The 19155-nt window shown below is 36.9% G+C and overlaps 1 protein-coding gene across 1 annotated transcript in view; it reads left to right on the top strand.

Annotated features, from left to right (window-relative positions):
* The window catches only part of LOC133521397 (uncharacterized), a 50875-nt gene extending 32027 nt beyond the window's left edge, over positions 1-18848 (top strand). Inside the window, exons 16-25 of the mRNA XM_061856339.1 lie at positions 1368-1441; positions 1594-1691; positions 4183-4345; positions 4703-4820; positions 7306-7482; positions 11502-11655; positions 15067-15151; positions 15218-15363; positions 16212-16357; positions 17107-18848. Of these exons, the coding sequence (XP_061712323.1) occupies positions 1368-1441; positions 1594-1691; positions 4183-4345; positions 4703-4820; positions 7306-7482; positions 11502-11655; positions 15067-15151; positions 15218-15363; positions 16212-16357; positions 17107-17154 (1209 nt within the window). The 3' untranslated portion in view covers positions 17155-18848. The remainder of the gene's footprint in view (positions 1-1367; positions 1442-1593; positions 1692-4182; positions 4346-4702; positions 4821-7305; positions 7483-11501; positions 11656-15066; positions 15152-15217; positions 15364-16211; positions 16358-17106) is intronic.
* Positions 18849-19155: the final 307 nt, after the last annotated feature.

The following is a 19155-nucleotide window of genomic DNA, read 5'->3' as shown; positions in this document are numbered from 1 at the left end:
TTTCTCCTAACTGCATTACGATGCGCAACATTTTACGCACTCGCTATGTATCTTGGGTCACATTCGAAAAGTAAGATTAAGGAGACACACACAATGATTTCAGACCCGTTTACAACTCTGATTTAATCGTTTAGTTTAATTACTAAACCACCGTAATTTCATAACTGTACTTAGATTTTAGTTCTTAGTTACCTTTATGAACTAACTACTTACTTAACGATGCCGTGGTGCTTACCGTTACGGGTTACGCGCGCTCTTCGGAGCTGACCTAACAGCTGTATTCAGCTAAGGTCATTTAATATACTGAAACTAATGGGTAAATAACATATTAATTAAGTAGATATCTCTCTGACTTAGTTAGCAACAGGAAACTTATTTTCAAATGATTTAGTTTTTCGCTGTTTGACCCCTTGTAATCGTAGCATGGCGATTTGCATTAAAGAAGTATAGCACATGTTAAGTCTTTTTAATTTATCTGTAATATTATAAAAAAATAGGTGCTCAGTTTTGTCAAAATAATATAGCGAAATAAAAGTGAAATATGTGTATAATTATTAATGGCTAAACAACATGCAGAAATGAACCTTAAAAATAATCTATTTTATAGATAAAAAGTAAAATATTACGCGGCTCCACGAACACCATCCTACAAACGCTCATTATATTCTAAATAAAATTATGCAAAAAACGAACTCGGAATGCGATTTTTAATTATTTTTATGAAATAAATATGCAGTTTATATTTACCTAAATGCCTTTTCCGCGATTCATTTCATTCTGATCATTGACATATAAAACAAAAGTATCTTTAAATGGTGTTTTGTCGCTATTTCCCTGTACAGAGGTTTGCTGCATGCGATGATGCAATAGCCATTAAACGTTAACTTATGTATTCTATAAATACGAGTAAGTATAGGTATGCTCTTGAAATTACTTAATTTGAATTAAAAATAACTTTTATTATACAATATTTGCAAAAAAGATGCGCTATGGAACCGATTGCTGTACATGTATAATAATGAACGACATAATAACAAAATTAAAGAAAATTTAATAGTTATAGCACAATCTAATGGTTATTTATTTATTTATTTTCCTAGTTTACTGAAACTAGTAAGTCATGAAATGGGTAGCCAACAATAAATGCCTTGCTTTACAAACTACATTCCGACCTAGTCATTAAGCAGCTTGAAACAAACGTATTTTCAAACGGCGTTTTTTATTTTGTTTTGTAATATTTATCCTCCCCATTGGCGCTCAGATCGGCGCCTATGCTAATTTTAGAGTGAAATATTTTTTTCGTTTTTTTTCACCCTAGGTACATGTCGCGACGGGAGCATTTAATTTTATTTGTTTCTTTTGTCTAGGTGTGGTCGGATTGGATGCTATGCCACAGTAGCGTTTGGAATCCACCGCCATCCTTCGACAATTTCGAAATAGGGTAAGATTCTTTTTGGTTGCCTTATAACATGGTTTAAATGTATATTTTTTAATACATAAATTAAATATTCATTTCTCATTTATAATTTTCGAAAATGTTAGTTTCATAATTTTCTGTTGTATTTACATTTAATAAAATGCATTTTGTTTTAGAACTGAAAGCAGTCCGTGGGACTGGCTTGCGAAACTTATGAACATACTCGAAGACCTTGATGATAAGACGATAGAGTTGGAAAGTGAATCGAAGGAAGGTAAGTGACAGGAATCTCATTTCAGTCGCCTTACTTTTAGTGGGCACATTTTTTTATACAATAGGTTCCAACTTCTTTAATCTATGGTTTCTGTTTTCCGATATCTGCCAACGGGTTTGTCGCTTTAAAATCCTGTATGTATTTAATCGAATTTGGAACTTAGATTCGATTTTTTCTTATTGGTGTTCCCGGTTTATTTGCAGTGATTCTTCATTGGATTATTGAAACGCCCTGCAAACCCTATTTAGAAGAAACAATTTATTCTATCATGTCACATGTCAAGTTTTTACCAAACATATACATATTAACAGTTGGTTCATGAGACGCGAGGCTTGAATATACAATTTACAATTATATTATCGTAAAAGCAGTCTACATCGCCACGGTAAAACTTTTAACATTAAATTTATTTATGTAACGCTTTTATAGTCCAATCAAGCCTATTAAATCGAACGATAAAACAAAAGATAAGACTGAATTGGCTCCTTTTAAAATTCTAGATTACGTTTACTTTATTAAAGTATGATGGTTATTTGAAGTGAGAAGATGGCAATTAGTCGTGTCGCCTGCGTGTGTATGCCATGATAGAGTAGATGTGGGTATTACTGCGGATTTTGTTTTGAGAAAGAAAGAGCGTTTCCTGAAAGTTATTACAAGAAAACGATACTTTTTATGATTTATATCAAAATTTAACTTATTAAAAAAAATACTAATCTACAGCTTAATACGTTAATATTTTATTAAATTAATAAGTATGTATTAAAAAAGTAAGTATAAGTGGCTGTCGCTGATGGCCTAGTGGTAAGAGCGTGCGACTTGCAATCTGGAGGTCGCGGGTTCAAACCCCGGCTCGTACCAATGAGTTTTTAGGAACTTGTACGATATATCATTTGATATTTACCAGTCGCTTTCGGTGAAGGAAAACATCGTACACGAAACCGGACTAATCCCAATAAGGCCTAGTTTACCCTCTGGGTTGGAAGATCAGATGGCAGTCGCTCTCGTAAAAACTAGTGCCAACGCCAATTCTGGGGATTAGTTGTTAAGTGGACCCCAGGCTTCCATGAGCCGTGGAAATGCCGGGAAAACGTGATGAAGAAGAAGAATAAGTATTTAAAATAAGTCTAGATTTAAGGGTAAGACTGGACTATTTTCCGGCGAGTTGGAAGGGCGTCACAAAAATTTACATACTGTGTCATCATCCCTATTGTTTCTAGGTGCCATATGCCATTTAGTACTGTGCGTTTTCACACCCGAGTACTAATTATACTATGACTTTTATTAAAAGCTTTTATACGTAACTACGTAGCACTAGAAAATGGTCGTAAACAAGTTTATTAACTTCGTTATTTTATTCAAATAATGGTGTAGTGAGCAGTCTTCTATTGAGATAAAAAGTAAGAAGATATAATTTTTCCATTTTCTGACCATTTCACGAAGTCACGCACACATTTTACCACGTTGGAAGTGTCTCTCGCGCAAACTATTCGGTTTAGAAAAAATGATATTAGAAACCTCAATATCATTTTTGAAGACCTATAGATACCCCACACGTTTGATGAAAAAAAAATTTTTTTGAGTTTCAGTTCTAAGTATGGGGAACCCCCAAAATTTATTGTTTTTTTTTTCTATTTTTGTGTGAAAATCTTAATGCGCTTCATAGAATACATCTACTTACCAAGTTTGAACAGTATAGTTCTTATAGTTTCGGAAAAAAGTGGCTGTGACATAAACGGACAGACAGACGGGCATGACGAATATATAAGGGTTCCGTTTTTTGCCATTTGGCTACGGAACCCTAAAAAATCATTACTGCCCTGTTGTAGCAGAAAGGAAGTTATTGCTTTTAATTTTTAGTATGTACCCACTAAGAAAAATCAATGCAAACAGCCAATTATTATTATAGCCGCGTCTACACGGGTCAGCAGTCATTTCAAGCTATAGGATAGAGTGAGATAGGAAGATAAGCCAACTTACATGTTTCGTTCTTACAATACTGTCGTGTATGATCGTGCGAATACTGCTTAATAAAACCAAAGACTACATAACTTTTTTTAGGACCTCAGGCGTGCACATACAGCTTATATCGCACAATTAAATTGGATGAACGAATATTGAATTGTACTGCATGACAGTATGAGTTAGTGCTTTTAACTTTTAAAAAATATTTTTGTTTTTGATGTGGAAGGTTCTTGAGTGATGATTCATGTTTAAATAATGATTATTTTATTTTATTTCCTCGTATGTTTAGAGAAAAGCACTATATATGCCTCGGCAGGAATAGCAATTCGTGGATTCGTCTTCTTTGTCATCATCGAATTAACAAACGAATTTCCATTTCTCAGCTTCTGTAATAATATACTATTGCGTACGAACTGAATAGTATCCAATGTGCGGCTGGCTTAATATCGGCTTTTGTCATAACTAAAAGGAGGAATCTGTGTTTCTGTTCGCTGGTGTTTCTACAATTCTATTAATATTATTATGCCAGGTTACGTGTCGGTGCGATTAGCCGAGGACTCATCGCTGGCCGGCTTCACGCCGCTCATGTACATGGAGCCGGCGGCGGCATGGGCGCGCGCCGACCCGCCCGCCAAGCACCACGCTGCCGAGCACGCGCTACGCACGAGGAAACTGCTGTTCTTTGGCACAGAGTGAGTATATCCAGAAGTGATGTTGGATAGGATGTGTTGAGGACTTGTCGCTGGCCGGCTTCACGCTGCTCACACACGTATGAACGGCGGTGTGGGCGCCCGCCGATATTATGTCGCTGCAGGTACGTTGCGCTATAACCATTTCGATAACCCTGTTAAAAGGGCTGGAGACACAAATAACCTATTATTATTCTATACAGGACAGTCAAGCTGAGAATCGTTGATAGAAAACGCCTATAGAAACTTAATAATGTAATACTCTCGTGATGCATTCTTGTCCAAAAAAGAAAAAAAAAAAGAAAGTAGTACATTATTCTTATTTATTAGTGAAACTATTGTCAATCTGCTTGGTTTTAGATACCTGGTGGGTGTAGATCCGCCGGTGCTGCGGCTCGAGTACCCGACGAGCGGCGCCCCGCGCTACGTCAGCGCCGTGCAACACGTGCAGACGCACCACACTCCGCTACAACACTTGGTAAATGAACATTACATGATGAGTTAAACAGTTCACAAAATTTTATTGCATGCATAAATTCTTAGTTCACTGCTGAGTGGCACGGAATATTCAGTGAGTTGTGGTTGGTGCAACTGGCCCTTAGTTATATGAAATTGCGTAACAACTAACATCTACCCGCGCGAGGGCCATTTCAGGTTTTAACCGCCCTCATTTCGAAAAAAAAAAAACAATCGCATATATTATTGTTAGTTTAATACCAAGTATTGGTGTCCATCTTAGCCTATTAAGTCAGAATAATAGTCCGCGGAATGGCTAAAGAAACAATAAACGTGTAGATATATTAATAGAAAAAAATAAGCGTAAGTTTTCACACCAAAGCTGCTGTATTATTTTTTTCCGTATTCAATTTTAAACGGTAGTTTCATTTAGTTTTATATTCCTTAGTAATTTTGTGACCGTAAAGGCGAAATAGGAATAGTTATTAATCCATTATTAAGAGTTAGTATTCCCGCTTATTCCGTTAGTCCATTTAACGATTATACCGTTAGGTTAGGTGTTATAAGGATTTAATGAACATCCTGTTCTTAAAGCGAGTTAGTGATATAAACTACCGAAGTAATAATTTGGGTCATTTTATGTAATGGTATTACTCATCGAGACACGAATTCGTTCTTTTTGTATCTTTTTGCAAATTTATTCGAGTTGTCGACCCCCACTGAATACATATGGATACTCATTGTTTGAGTTTTAGCTTTATATCAACAGCAACACGCGTAACATAGGTCGACCTTATCTAGATGCAGTACGGTTTAAGAATGGTCCCTACATGTGTCGACAATGGTACATACATAAGCTAATGTTTGTGCGTCATGTTTAACCAACTGTCTCAACTCTCAAGAACTATTCTCAAATATTATAGTGAAGCAAATCCACTCGTGTTTAATATGTATTCTTTAATACCAGTTCGCGATAGGCACACCTAACAATTCCTGGACCTAATGATACGCCGATCTGGTTGGTTAATTTAACTATGCTTAATTTAACGACCACTTTTAATTGAAATTGTAGCAATAAAGCCCAATTTGTGTTAAATCTATTTTACAGCAGTGATCTACAATTATCAACGTGAAACCAGTTTGCAATTTTAGGGTTCTATGAGGCCACTTGTGTTAAATTCGTCTATTGAAGATATCTTCTAAAAAGGAACATTTTAGAACTATTGCAACGTTCTGTGTTCGAAGTGTGATCACCGAACTTTTAATGTCGGACGACTATAATAGTTATAATATGGTGCGTTTCGATGATATCTTCAATAAACGCATTTCCCCCATGTAAGATTTTTTCCCGGTTGACCTTATGTCAAAAACGGGACACTACTTTCGTCCGCAGCCAATCCGACCGGCGGCGATAGCAAACACACTTGGCACATAATTTCATAATCAATGTAGGAAATTATATAATATTATTCAGATCGTAAACTTTTGGTTACTTTTTTTGACAGCATATAGCACGCAACCCGTCACTGTGCGTGGTCCGTCACGTACTTTGCCGTTCTTTTTATTTACGATAGTATAGATATATTATTTTCATCACACTTGCTCGAAAAAGTTCTTATTTCATGCAGGTGTACTGAAGGACAAAGGCCTATTTTGTTCCCGCGGGAATTATGGATTGTGAAAAAAAAGCTGTAACTCCCTAGGGAGTTATAGCTTTTTTTTTAGTTATGTCACTTATTCATACAAACCAAGTAGCATAAATGAGTTTTACTTTTAAAATACTGACGTTTATAATATATTTTTGTTTATGTTTAAAATTAAATAATTCGATTAATTTAACAGTCGCTTAAAATATTTATTAATCATGGCTGAATGCCGAATAGGTCTTTGCCCTCGATGCTAACCTGTCAAGAAATTACAAAATGGCGGACGAATGTTTGATATGTCACCGTATTTAAGAATTATTTCGTTTAAAATTTAGTTTTTTTCTTTGCAAGTGTGATGAAAAACATTGTAACTCCGGGGGTAAGAATATTGCAAGCTCGGGTCTTTAATTCCCTCCAGCCTGCGGGATAATCACCCTCGTATCCAAAATTTCACTTACCCCCCTCGTTGCACAATGTACTATAATAAGTTATTTAAAAAAACTACGAGAAAAAAAATGTTTCCTTTTTTATAAAAAAATATAGCTGTATAGTATTGTATCACAATGTCGTAAATTTTGTGATATTCTTCTCCTGTCATCAAAAAAGCTAGTTTTCTGACGGGTTTAAGCTTAATTAATTGTATAAAATAGTTTGTTATTCAAATTATAGTAGGATAAAAACAAACTGAGTTAAATATACCGAATGACTTAATCGCGTGGCGATCTATATAGGAGTTTTATGAAATAAAAATCGAGAAGGGCGCTGTAATCAGCGCGAGTTACCATCGCCACTTGACAGCGAAAAGCCGTCAAGGCGGCTTTACATTCATTACATATGATTAATGGAAATACGCTGTTGCAGTCCGAAGACTCTGAAGATGAAGATAGCACGAGCGCGGCGGCGAGCGGGCCGCCCAGCCTCGCCGAGGAGGCCGGAGGGGCCGAGGGGCCTGACGAGGCTACCAGGAGGCTGCTGCGCAGGAAGGAACAGCTCGAGAGCAGGAAGGCCAACTTAGAGATGCGTCGGCAGCGTATGCAGGTCCGTATAGTAATAAAAGAGCCAATACAGGAACAAGTTAGCTTTATTGCATGGTTTAGAGAACTTGTTCGCAAATCTTATGTTGCTCTCTTCATATCCTGTCTCACAAAAAACTCATCATTATAGATCTAGTTACAGTAATTTTATTATTTCATCACTCAATTTTATTGTACGTACAGAGATAACTGACCCCCTGACTGAGGGCGTCAGTTATCTCTGCAGCTTACACTACATTACATTATAGAACTAAGTAATTTAAAAATATTTTCTCCAATATGCTCAGAAATGTTCACCTTATTGTAGCAAAAATAGTACGGGAAGTTCTTCGTTATGGTCAAATTCTAATAAAAAAAAAACAAACCATTATTGTCGTCTCTTAGCGGACGGAAAGTTATTACTGTATTGTTTTTTACTTTTTTAAACATGTATCAACTATGAAAAACGCAAACAGCCAATTAATATAGCCGCGGGCCGCGTCTACACAACCCGGTCAGCATCATTTCAAGCTATAGGATAGAGTCGTCTAAGACCGTCGTGTAAGATATAATAAAATCAAAGACTATACCCCGTGTTTTTTTTTTATTTTTCGTTAATTTCAAGGGTGCATTCCTGAGCTTAAATTAAGTAACTTTCTCAAAGACACCGGTGTTGTTTTTAACTCCATTTCGGAGATAATTAATAATTTATTTTTATCTTATAAGGCCCTTACGAGCGTATGCACTTGCCTAAGGGTCTGTTTACATATTGGTTAGTGTATAGTACATTTGCTACTAAACGCAAATACTATCTCGGACGATTGATGTTCGAAATGACATTGATATGTCACAGTTTTCAATTGTTTGGTTGGGTTAAATGTAATGCCCATATTACAACAACGCTATACGCAACATTAAAATACTTGTTTCTCTAAATTGTAATGAAATGTTGACATGACTTCAAATTAGGTCCGGAAATACTACATATCAGGTGCGATGAGTTAAGATGATATGTAAATGAATTTCATACAGCCGTACACACATAGGCCTGTAAGGCAAACTTCTTCTGTTTTAAACGTCAAATTATGGAACGTCTTGGCATTCAACCATAAAAAAACCTATAAGCAAAATACTGCCATTATGATTTTTTTTATTTTTTCGTGTTTGTTAAATATTATTTAAGGGTTTTCTAAAGGGAAACGAAAATTTGATTATTTTTGCGCTACGATGCACGGTTTAGGAGATACAGCCCTATAACGATTTCTGCATGACTGAAAAAAAAAACTTTATAGGGCTGTATCTCCTAAACCGTGCGTCATAGCACAAAAATAATCAAATTTTCGTTCCCAGTGCAATAACCCCAAAGTAATATTTAAAAAACGCAAAAAAGAAAAAAAAGGTAAAAGAAAAACAAAAAGCGTAATGGCGTGCGTCGTAGCGCCAAAACAATCACATTTTTGTTTCCCTTCAATACCCGACGCACTGAATAACCTATTACATTAGGACATGAAACAATCATCATCATCCTATTTTCTTATTATTATTATTTCATTGCAAGTTTGAGAAAAGAACTATACAAATCTCGGCGAGAAACGGGGTTGCTGGCCGCGTATCCCTATCCGACCTAGCTAAGTTTCCTTAAACGTACTTACCCTGAAGTTAACGGAATTAAAAAAAAAGGTGTATTATAATACTGGTAATAATTTACGAATGACTTTTTTACTTTTTCGTGTTAGTTTACTTTCAGTGGAGAAATATAAGTTAGGCAATGTTTTTAGCTCACAGGTAACATTTTAAATAACTATAGTAGACGACTTCACGATGTAATAAACCTAATTTTAATGCCATTAGATTGGGTCAACTTATGTTAGTACTACAATTCCTGTTTAGATATTGCCAACCTAAAACATAGGTACAACGAGCGCGCCTGTTGAATTTGCACAAATTTCTTATCTCTAGGATCTTGATTAAAGTAATTGTTTGAGCATCAATCACATCTACTTTAAACGTAAATAAATAAATTCCTACGTGGTTTACGAATCCTTGACTGCCAGGCTGTTATTTGATAAAACCTTTATTGCCTAATGAGTACTAATGTTGTATAGAGTATATTTATTAGTACATATTTACTTTTTTGAAAAAATCATAAAACGTGAATTGATATAAAATCGTGCGCCTCCGTACAGGTGAAGGCTAATTGGTCGATTAAACTAAGGAAGAAATTGCTTTTTTTATCCGAGCCGTCCTTAAAGTTCAAGGTCGACGTGCGCGTGTAACGTCGGTTACTGCATAATTATTCTTCCTCAGGACTTCTTTTTGAGGTTTAGTCTAAATTTTATTTACAATAATATATACATAATGGATATATACAGAGGATTACTCAGTAGTTTAAATCTAAAATAGGCCCTTGAGGCATTGTACCAAGGACGCTAGCGGCATTTAGTCGTACTCCTTTTTTATTTATGTTGATTGTATAACGGCGTGATTGTCAATTTTAAAACCGTGTTTAGGGTTCCCTACCCGAAAAGAAGGAAACGGAACTGTAACGTCTCCAAAGCTGCCTCTGGGCTGTATTTCATGAACTGTTATTGGTCTACCTATAAGTAAAATTTACACTAACTGTGATATTGATGCTTTACCAAGCCATAAAAAATTAAAGGGAACGATAACACAAGACGTGATTTTTCAATGTTTTTTGTCTGTGTAATGAAATCTCATGATATGACATGAATGCGGCGACAATAGGTAGACAATTTGTTTTTCTTTTCCGGTACATCAACAAATACTAAATATATACAAAAAAACCTTGAAGAACCCTCCATTTGTTATCAATGTTCCGACATGCACCAGGCAGGTTTTTTCTTTATTTTTTGCGTGACACACGTTTATGGTGGATGCACGGAGTGTAAACAAGTTAAACACTGCAGGTTCGAGTATGACGGTTTCGTCGATTACGGCTTCCGTCATTGAGATTAGCGCATTCGGAATCCGGGGCCGTAATTATTGTGTCATACGACTTGTTATTCTCGCTGCGCGCATCAAATAACATACGGTTCGGCATGCGACGCATTTATCCATGTTTTAAAAATCTGCTTTAGAATATTCTCATATAATTAGCGCTTTTGCTTATTTTATTTTGTCTGAGGTTTATCTTTGATGAAATCTTTATTTTTGTGTTTTTATAGTAGTTTTATGTTTTTATCTTTTATATGTATTATAAATTATTATACAACTGCAAAGCTTACGTTTTATAATTGATTCGTAACATTTATGTTGTCTGTAATAGTCTTTAATGTAATTGTATTAAATTATATATGAGTTGATAGAAGAGTCATGTCAAGAAACATGCGCCTATGAATTGAATTGAAAACGAAGGGATATGGATTTTAAAGAACTTTATAGTTAGCGTGTTTCCATTTAACGTTAACGGATATATTAAACTAGTTTCATTTCCTGACTGTAATCATGCTCTATCGGTTTTATAACTAGTGATAATGATGATCTTTAACTCGAAATACACTAGTTACAAATAATAAGGGTTTTTATTTTTAAGGTAATATTTTTATTGGACATTATTTATGATGACGTAGTTTGTCGGTACAGTTATAGGTATTAGCGAGGCGTCTATAAGACTTAGTTCCCACGGATCGTTACTTATAGAGAACATAAGTAGCACTTAAAGCTTTGGTAAAAAGTAAAAACAAATTTACTGGACTATCTACGGATATATTACTTGTCTTGCCTCATGAAGCTAACTTCATGTGGCGAGACAAGTAACACCGTTTTTCTAATAATAAATCCAACTCCAACCAGTTTTTTCTTTTAATAATGAGAAAGTGCAAAATGGGACAAAAGTGGCCTTAAAGGGGGAAGCACCCACTTGATAAGTGGTTTCCGATTCTATTTTTTTTTTTATCTACCTAAGCTACATGCATACCAACTTTCATGCTTTCTTCCGATTGGGACAATACTTTGAGCTTAGAAGCCGCACTATAATATAGAGCGGGCAAACCCGTGTAGTTGAAATGCTAGTGTTATTCTCAGGAGATGCTGCGCGTGAGCTCGGCAGTCGTGGAAGTGGAGGTGCGGCCGCGCTGGCTGGTGCCCGACACCAACTGCTTCATCGACCACCTGCCGCTGCTGCGCGCCGTGGCCGCCGAGCCGGGCACGCCCTACCAGCTTGCCGTACCTCTTATCGGTAAGTACTGCGAAAGGAGGAAACATGAAGGATGCAACACCTTAAAATACTTAGCTCGGGTATATTCTTCGACGACGCCATTAATGGCGGGCGATAATAATCTGTGAGTTTGGGCCACGCCATAGAGCTGTGATCATCTGCGACAGCTGCGGCACTCGCGCCAGTAAGATACCTCGGTTATTAGTACATTGTTGGCCGCATTTCTAAGTGGCAGGACTAAGCTGGGTGGGTTGCATTTCCATTGGCACAATGATAGGCTTGATCGTACATGGAAATAAAGGCTTTTGTCCGTTGCAATGTAAGCTTTTGGCCTATTTGATGGTAAGCGGTCACTGTAGTCTATGTATGTTATAGTAGTATCCTGGGTAGGTTGGTAGGTAGACAGACGGGTACCGGTGTTTCGTAGTAAATACGGTGCATTTTCAGGAGCTCTGGCAGCCTGACTTATCAGGAACTCAACACTGCATTCATTGATACTATATTTATATAGTGGTTAATGGCTGTCTGCAGTCTTTGTATTTTTCTAATCTGGCAAATTTATTTATGGGGTATGTTTGATTATGTACATTTAGTATTACAGACACAATTTATTACCATAATGAATTCTAACATTATTCGACACTTATCGTTTTAATATGATCTCAACAAGCGTTATAACCATCAACTTATATAATAATACCAGTGTTAATTGTAATCCCGTTTCTCGTGCAAAATGGAGTATGACTGTAATAAAGATTTTCGCACTAACAAGGTAAGATCTGTTTAACGGTAAAAGCGAGCAGACAAGGCGATATAAATGCTATACGTCGCCAATATACTGTTGCCAGACGCCGCTCTGGTTTTTAATTAGTGCTCATTGCCTGGCTGTAGCGTGGCATTTACTCGGAATATATACGACGTACCAGCCACTCTAAAATACTTTGAAAGACACACTAAGACAAGAAAAGTTATCCTGGACATGTGACTTTGCAAGGGATAATTAGTTTATCTCCATTGAGAGGATTATTCTCATAATATTAAGTATCTCACATTAACGATATAATATTATTTAGTAGCAATTTTAAGTCGAATGTAGGTTATGAAGTATCCAATTTATGGGTATGGCTAATCCAACTTGACAGTACTGTAGAGTTGTTTTAGCTATTAGGGTTCTATATTTCGAATAGTATCTAAAAGTGTTTTTTAAAAGCGATTTATCTTTAGCGATTTCGATAAAATGCGTAAAAGATTACCAAATATCCAATACTCAATTGCAAATTTAATCGTAACGACTCTCATACCTCATATCTTTGTGAACTTCAGTAATGCTATCTATACGGAACCTTCGGTTCGGTTCGCGAGGGCGACTCGCACTTGGCCGGTTTTTTGGTAGAAAAGTGCAGCAGTCCTTCACTTCGATGCTCACTGAAAAACGATAATTGGATTCGTAGGTCACCTTTTTTAGGGTTCCGTAGTCAACTATAGTTTCGGCATTTCCGTCTGTCCGTCCGTTCGCGGCTTTGATGACGACTTTGATACCAATGAGTTTTTGGAACTTATGTGCGAAATACCATTTGATATTTTACCAGTCGCTTTTCGATAAAGGAAAACATCGTAAGGAAACTGGACTAATCACAATAAGGGCCTAGTTTACCCTCTGGGTTGGAAGGTCAGATGGAAGTCGCTTTCATAAAAACTAGTGCCTAAGCCAATTCTGGGGATTAGTTGTCAAGCGGACCCCAGGCTCCCATGAGCCGTGGCAAAAATGCCGGGACAACGCGAGGAAGAAGAAGTATTTGTTGGTATAGCGGCAACAAAAATACATCATCTTTGAAAATTTCAACTGTCTAACTATCACGGTTCATGAGAGCCTGGTGACAGACGGACGGACGGACGGGCAGGGGAGTCTTAGTAATAGGGTCCCGTTTTACCCTTTGGGTACAGAACCCTAAAAATAAGAAAAAAAATATTTCGGAGACCTCCCACACAAAATGTTTTTATTTTCGCTTTAACCCAATGGCGTGAACCATGGATCAAAAAATATGAAAAAGACTTAAAACAAAAGCTTTACAAGTACTTTCAATGAAAATTATAGCGGATATGATTGGTCCAGCCGTTTTTGAATTATTGCAGTAAATCTTCTCTTAGTAAAAAGACGTACAAATCGCTGCGAAGGTACTCCCTTATGCTTGTAATGTACATGATACATACTAATAGACCCCGTTTAAGCTTATTCTGACAGAATGGTAACTACGGAACCCTATCCTGAGCATTGCCCGACATGCTCTTGGCCGATTTTTTCATATAATGGAAGTACATTACGTTTTAAAGTTACTTAAGTGTTATTTTATAATTGTTATAACAATGAGTGTTTAAGAGCTCATTAAATTAGTTCCTCGTTCCCATACTTCTCGACTGTTCTTGCAACTTTGTTGTCGACGTCGGCTCATTTTTATGTTTCGAGCGCTAGGCTAGTTATTAGTTCTTATATTTGTGCGTGCTTGGCTGGTGACATAATGCTATTCTTATCTATCTATGGAAATAGGTACCTACTTGTAAATTTGGATGTAACTTGATTGTGTGTTAACTTTTTAAATAATTAAAATTAGCATGAGTGTATTTAAGCCAATACCAAACAAAAAAAGGACTAATACGCAAACAAGATGTAATTTTATTTGTCCTTCGTTTCTTTTCTATGATGCAAGTGATCCATAATTGTTGTCATACTTGGAGCGGACCATGTACTCCTAAAGACTTGCACACTTGTTTGCAACTGACTTGCTGGAAAAAACGATTAAACTCGACAAATTATAGTATTTGACGGGATATTTATTGTGCTACTTTACCGCACTAGTGCGAAAATTAGCATATTGCGTTACTGTGTCGAATATTTAAAGGGCCATATGTACTGTAAAACGTTGTACGATACATATGCGAATAGGTAATTCGCAACTCGTGTCGATTTAAAACACTCCCTTCGGTCGTGTTTTAATTTATCGCCACTCGTTTCGAATTTCCTATTTTTCGCACTTGTATCGTAATGTACTATTTTATATTTACTTTTAAATAATATGGAACATGGTATCGTTTTAAACCTTAAATTTATTTTTTGTTAAATTTATTTAATCCAATAAGTCAGAGGTCAATCCTGACACCTGGAATTCTAATAAATAATATAACATAATAATGATGAATCAGCTTTGATATACTTGTAAAATGCAAGTACAAGTGATCAGCACTGACTTCTATAAAGTGCTTATACTACTTATTAGTTCTTGTAGAATTCATACATTAACGCATTCCGACCAGGTTAGGTTCAAGACGACGCGCCGCAAACGATAGGCGTGGCGTTTAAAGGGTTAAATGAGTAGTCCGTGGACTTCGGTTTATGCAACTGGACCTAAATTGAGAACTGTTTTGTTAATCGTTCAGTCATGACGGAGTTGGAGGGTCTCCGCAAGTGCTCGCGCGTGGGCCCCGCCGCCGACGCGGCGCTGGCGTGGCTGGGCGGCGCGGGGGCGGGCGCGGGGGCGGGCGCGGGGGCGGGCGCGGGCGCGGGCGCGGGCGCGGGCGCGGGCGCGGGCGCGGGCGCGGGCGTGCGCTTCGCCACCAGCAAGGGCTCGCTGCTCGCCACGCGTGCCTTCGCCGAGCGCGACCAGCGCGCCACCAACGACGACCGAGTGCTCGCCACCGCGCTCAACCTGCACGCTAACATAGCTAGCGAACCAGGTACGTACCGCCTGCATGTATAAGCTCTTACTATCATTCCAGGCCCACATCAAAACTTGAAAACATGTAGTATTAACAGAGAAACCCAATCAGTCTTCAGTCGATTTTAGAGCTCGTAAGGTTTTAAACGAAACGAGGCGTATTCTGATTGCAATAACAGGTTATGAATTTGATCGGGATTCGATATGGATATGATTTTTCAGTGTAAAAAGTGACGTTTCTGGTCGAAGAAATTCCTTCAATATATATTTTATATCTTAACGCCAAACTGTGAATGTTATTAATTAAGGTAAACAATTATTAACAATAAACCAATTCAGCATCAGCCATTTCCTGACTCAAAATGGTGATAGAGTTTTTTAAAAGGAAACTTAATATGAAAATAAATGCGTTTCAAATATTTTTATAGTATTGATTGATGGTGATTGGCGTCAATGACCATCGGTTGTTATTCGAGTTATCCCGGCCGCGATCAATTATTGGTCGATAAAAACGGCTAGCTCGCGTTTGCTATTGCAAAAACTATAGATCTCAATCGATTGGATTTATTGATTTACCTGACGCGTTATGATTGTTGTCATGTTTATTTTTTGGCACTACGATGTTTATGTTTCACTGTATTTCTGCTTGTACATTTTTATGAAGGTCAGGATGCCTATACCTTTGTTTTTTCATGTATTCGAAGATTTGTTTAACACATTTCGTTTTAATAGGCTTTTTGATGCGCGTCGGTCCTTGTCACTGACCATAATACAAATCAGTCGAGCATTCTTTTTTAAATCTGCTTATAGGTTTGGAATCAGACCTTTTTTCAAAAGGTTTCTTGTTAATTAGTTGTCTGTGAACAGAGCGTGCCGAAGAGAGTGCAGGCCGGCTCGTGTGGGAAGTGGTGCTGCTGACGGACGACCGCAACCTGCGCGTGAAGGCGCTGGCCGCCGAGCTGCCGGCGCGCGACCTGCCGTCCTTCGTGGCGTGGGCCGGCCTCGCGCCCACGGTAATACCCTAGTGCCTGTGGTGGCTTACACCACTGTTTCATTGCACCATTTCGATTCAAAACTTGCGATGTTATTTTTTATAATTGTGGATAATTTGGCTTATAAGCAGAAAGTAGCCTTTAGGCTGCATGTTAACTAAACGGCACTATGATAACAACTGTTTTATCAAACATGCTCAAAATGTATCTAGAAAGGCTATGAGCGGTGAAATATTGACGTGCACAAATATTACAGTAAGCTTGATTCAAACGACATAGCTCTTACTGAACCAGACGAGCGTACTCTGCCGGCATTGACCTAATTCCTGGCCTTTCTACTTATTTAGTTTTGGTATTGTTTTTCAAGCGAGTGAATTTAATTTAATGCAATCCTCGGCTCACTGAGTCGGTAGAAAAGTATCATCGTAATCCGGTAGATGTATCATTTATCCCTTGAAAGGTGACGTTTTATACGAAAATAATTTTTACAGTACATATGGGGCTACTTTATAGCACTAGTGCGAGAAGTAGCATATTACGTTACTGTGTCGAACATTTAAAGGGCCATATGTACTGTAAAACGTTGTACGATACATGTGCGAATAGGTAATTCGCAACTCGTGTCGATTTAAAACACGACCGAAGGGAGAGAGAGGAGGGAGAGAGAATTTATCGCCACTCGTTTCGAATTTCCTATTTTTCGCACTTGTATCGTAATGTACTAATATAGCGTAATTTAGAGTCGTAAACAAAGCATTTTCTCATTTCAGAATTCGCCGTCAGAAACAGATAATGACAAAGCTGTTAGCAGCAAGTGAAGTGCTAGGAATGGCCAACAAGAGTAACGACGGTTCACCTCATTATGTGATTGTATGCTTGGCATGCTGTATGTGTAGCGGTCGGTCGCCCGGAGGCCGCGCGCGGAGGGGACCTGCCCTCCAGGGCCTTAGTGCTTAAATGTCCATAAATCCGCCTCGGCGGTTCACTAATGTGTGTCACTATAGTAATAGGAATTGATAGACTAAGTAAAATTCGTACACCAATAGACGTTTATACAAATAATACATTTTGTTAAGGGCTTGCGAACTCACACTCGGGTTCGAAGCCATGTTTACGTTGTTATCATTATATTCTAGCTTTATTTCTAAGATATTAGGTAAATCGTAATTTTAGTGTTATATCGCTATTATTTTTACTTATTTTTAATGTAACATATTAAGTATATTTTTTATTTTTTGTAGTTAGGATAATAGAATTTAAATATACATTATCCATTTCGAGACAAAAAATTGGCTTGTCTTCTTTTATTTTTATATTGATTTAATCGCATGCCCAGTGACGATTGCTGCGGCGTCATGGTTTATATTATAATAAAATTAAGGGTGCATGTTATGGAGAGTAGATACCAGTTCTACATCTTAGGGTTGATCAATTTCTCTTGATTTAATGTTTACTTACTTCGACTAGAATCATAGCCTAGAAAAAATCATCATGTTTGCTTTCGCGTGCAAAACTCTATTAAATGTATTTTTGACGTATTTTTTTAAATGCATGAATTATTAGCAGTGCATCGCATGCGCTGTTTTAAATCAAAAATTCTTGATTGATAAAAGTTTGTGTTTGCAAGTATTGAAATTATAAGATTTATTATCAAATTACTTTTAACAATTTGAAATACGGGATCCGGTATCTGAGAATGCAACCGGACAAACGCTAAAAGCGATAGTTTTTTGGCGAGCGTAGGGTTTTTAAATTTCATATAGTGCTTATAGGTTTAAATTGCCTGCTTAATAAAATAACATAAAACTACACATACGAAATGATAAATACCGATATATTGCTAAATTCAAGATAATTGAATTCTCTATTAATGTTAATTTTTAAGATATATTCATGTTAAACTATACCTGCCAAAAGTGTAGCACAGGTATCAGTCTTTAGTTTATCAGAATAATCGGAACATCGAGGTTTCCCGTTCTCACATCCGAATAATACAGTTCGTGTTACGATTTACGTAGTTACACAACTCGATAACACATTCTTAAATAGTAGTATGTATTAAACGTTGTAATATTTTATCGGCACGTCGTGTTTTGATGCAAGTTAGAATTAGAGCTGAAAGTGACATAAATAGACAAATGCAATATGAGCTGTTACTAACATAATGTACAAAAGTAACAAATGTTAACGTTTAATCATATGTTCCGTTATCCTCTAACATTAGTCTTATTTGTATTGTTGGACTTGTATTACATGTAGCACATTCTAGTATCATATTTTATAGGTATTTTTATCATTGCCACTACAAAATAACACAAGAATATTGAAAAGTTTTATTAAGCATGTCACATTTGCTCGACACTTTCCATCCGTGTGATAACCCGAGTCAATAGCTAACACTTTATAGAATATTTACCATTGGACACAATGTTGTTTTTATTAAAATAAACTTTATCATGTTTTCATTTGTCCTAAATCATGATGTTCGAATAAATTGGATTACATAATTCAACCACCCGTATTTTAATTTATTCCTTTCGGCCGCGTATGTAATCGAGTTTTGTAACCAGGTACAAAATAAGAAAATTTACTCTTTTCTCACAACCAGTTACAAACCAGTAAAAATATTTTTCACGTCAGCAGCTCGAACAAGGGTAATTTGCTGCTTAAAAACAGTGAGCAAAATCGCATTTTGCTTACCGAGTGAGACAAAATAACATTCAAGTGACCTTTAGATTCGAATGTCATTTCAACGTGCGGGGCCTAATACAAGTTCGAAATATTTGGATTCTATTGACTTTATCCCTTTCACGTCATTA

Source organism: Cydia pomonella, chromosome 9, assembly GCF_033807575.1.
Source record: "Cydia pomonella isolate Wapato2018A chromosome 9, ilCydPomo1, whole genome shotgun sequence".
Classification (NCBI taxonomy): domain Eukaryota; kingdom Metazoa; phylum Arthropoda; class Insecta; order Lepidoptera; family Tortricidae; genus Cydia; species Cydia pomonella.
The sequence above is the reverse complement of the archived record's forward strand: the minus strand, read 5'-3'. Positions and strand labels throughout refer to the sequence as shown.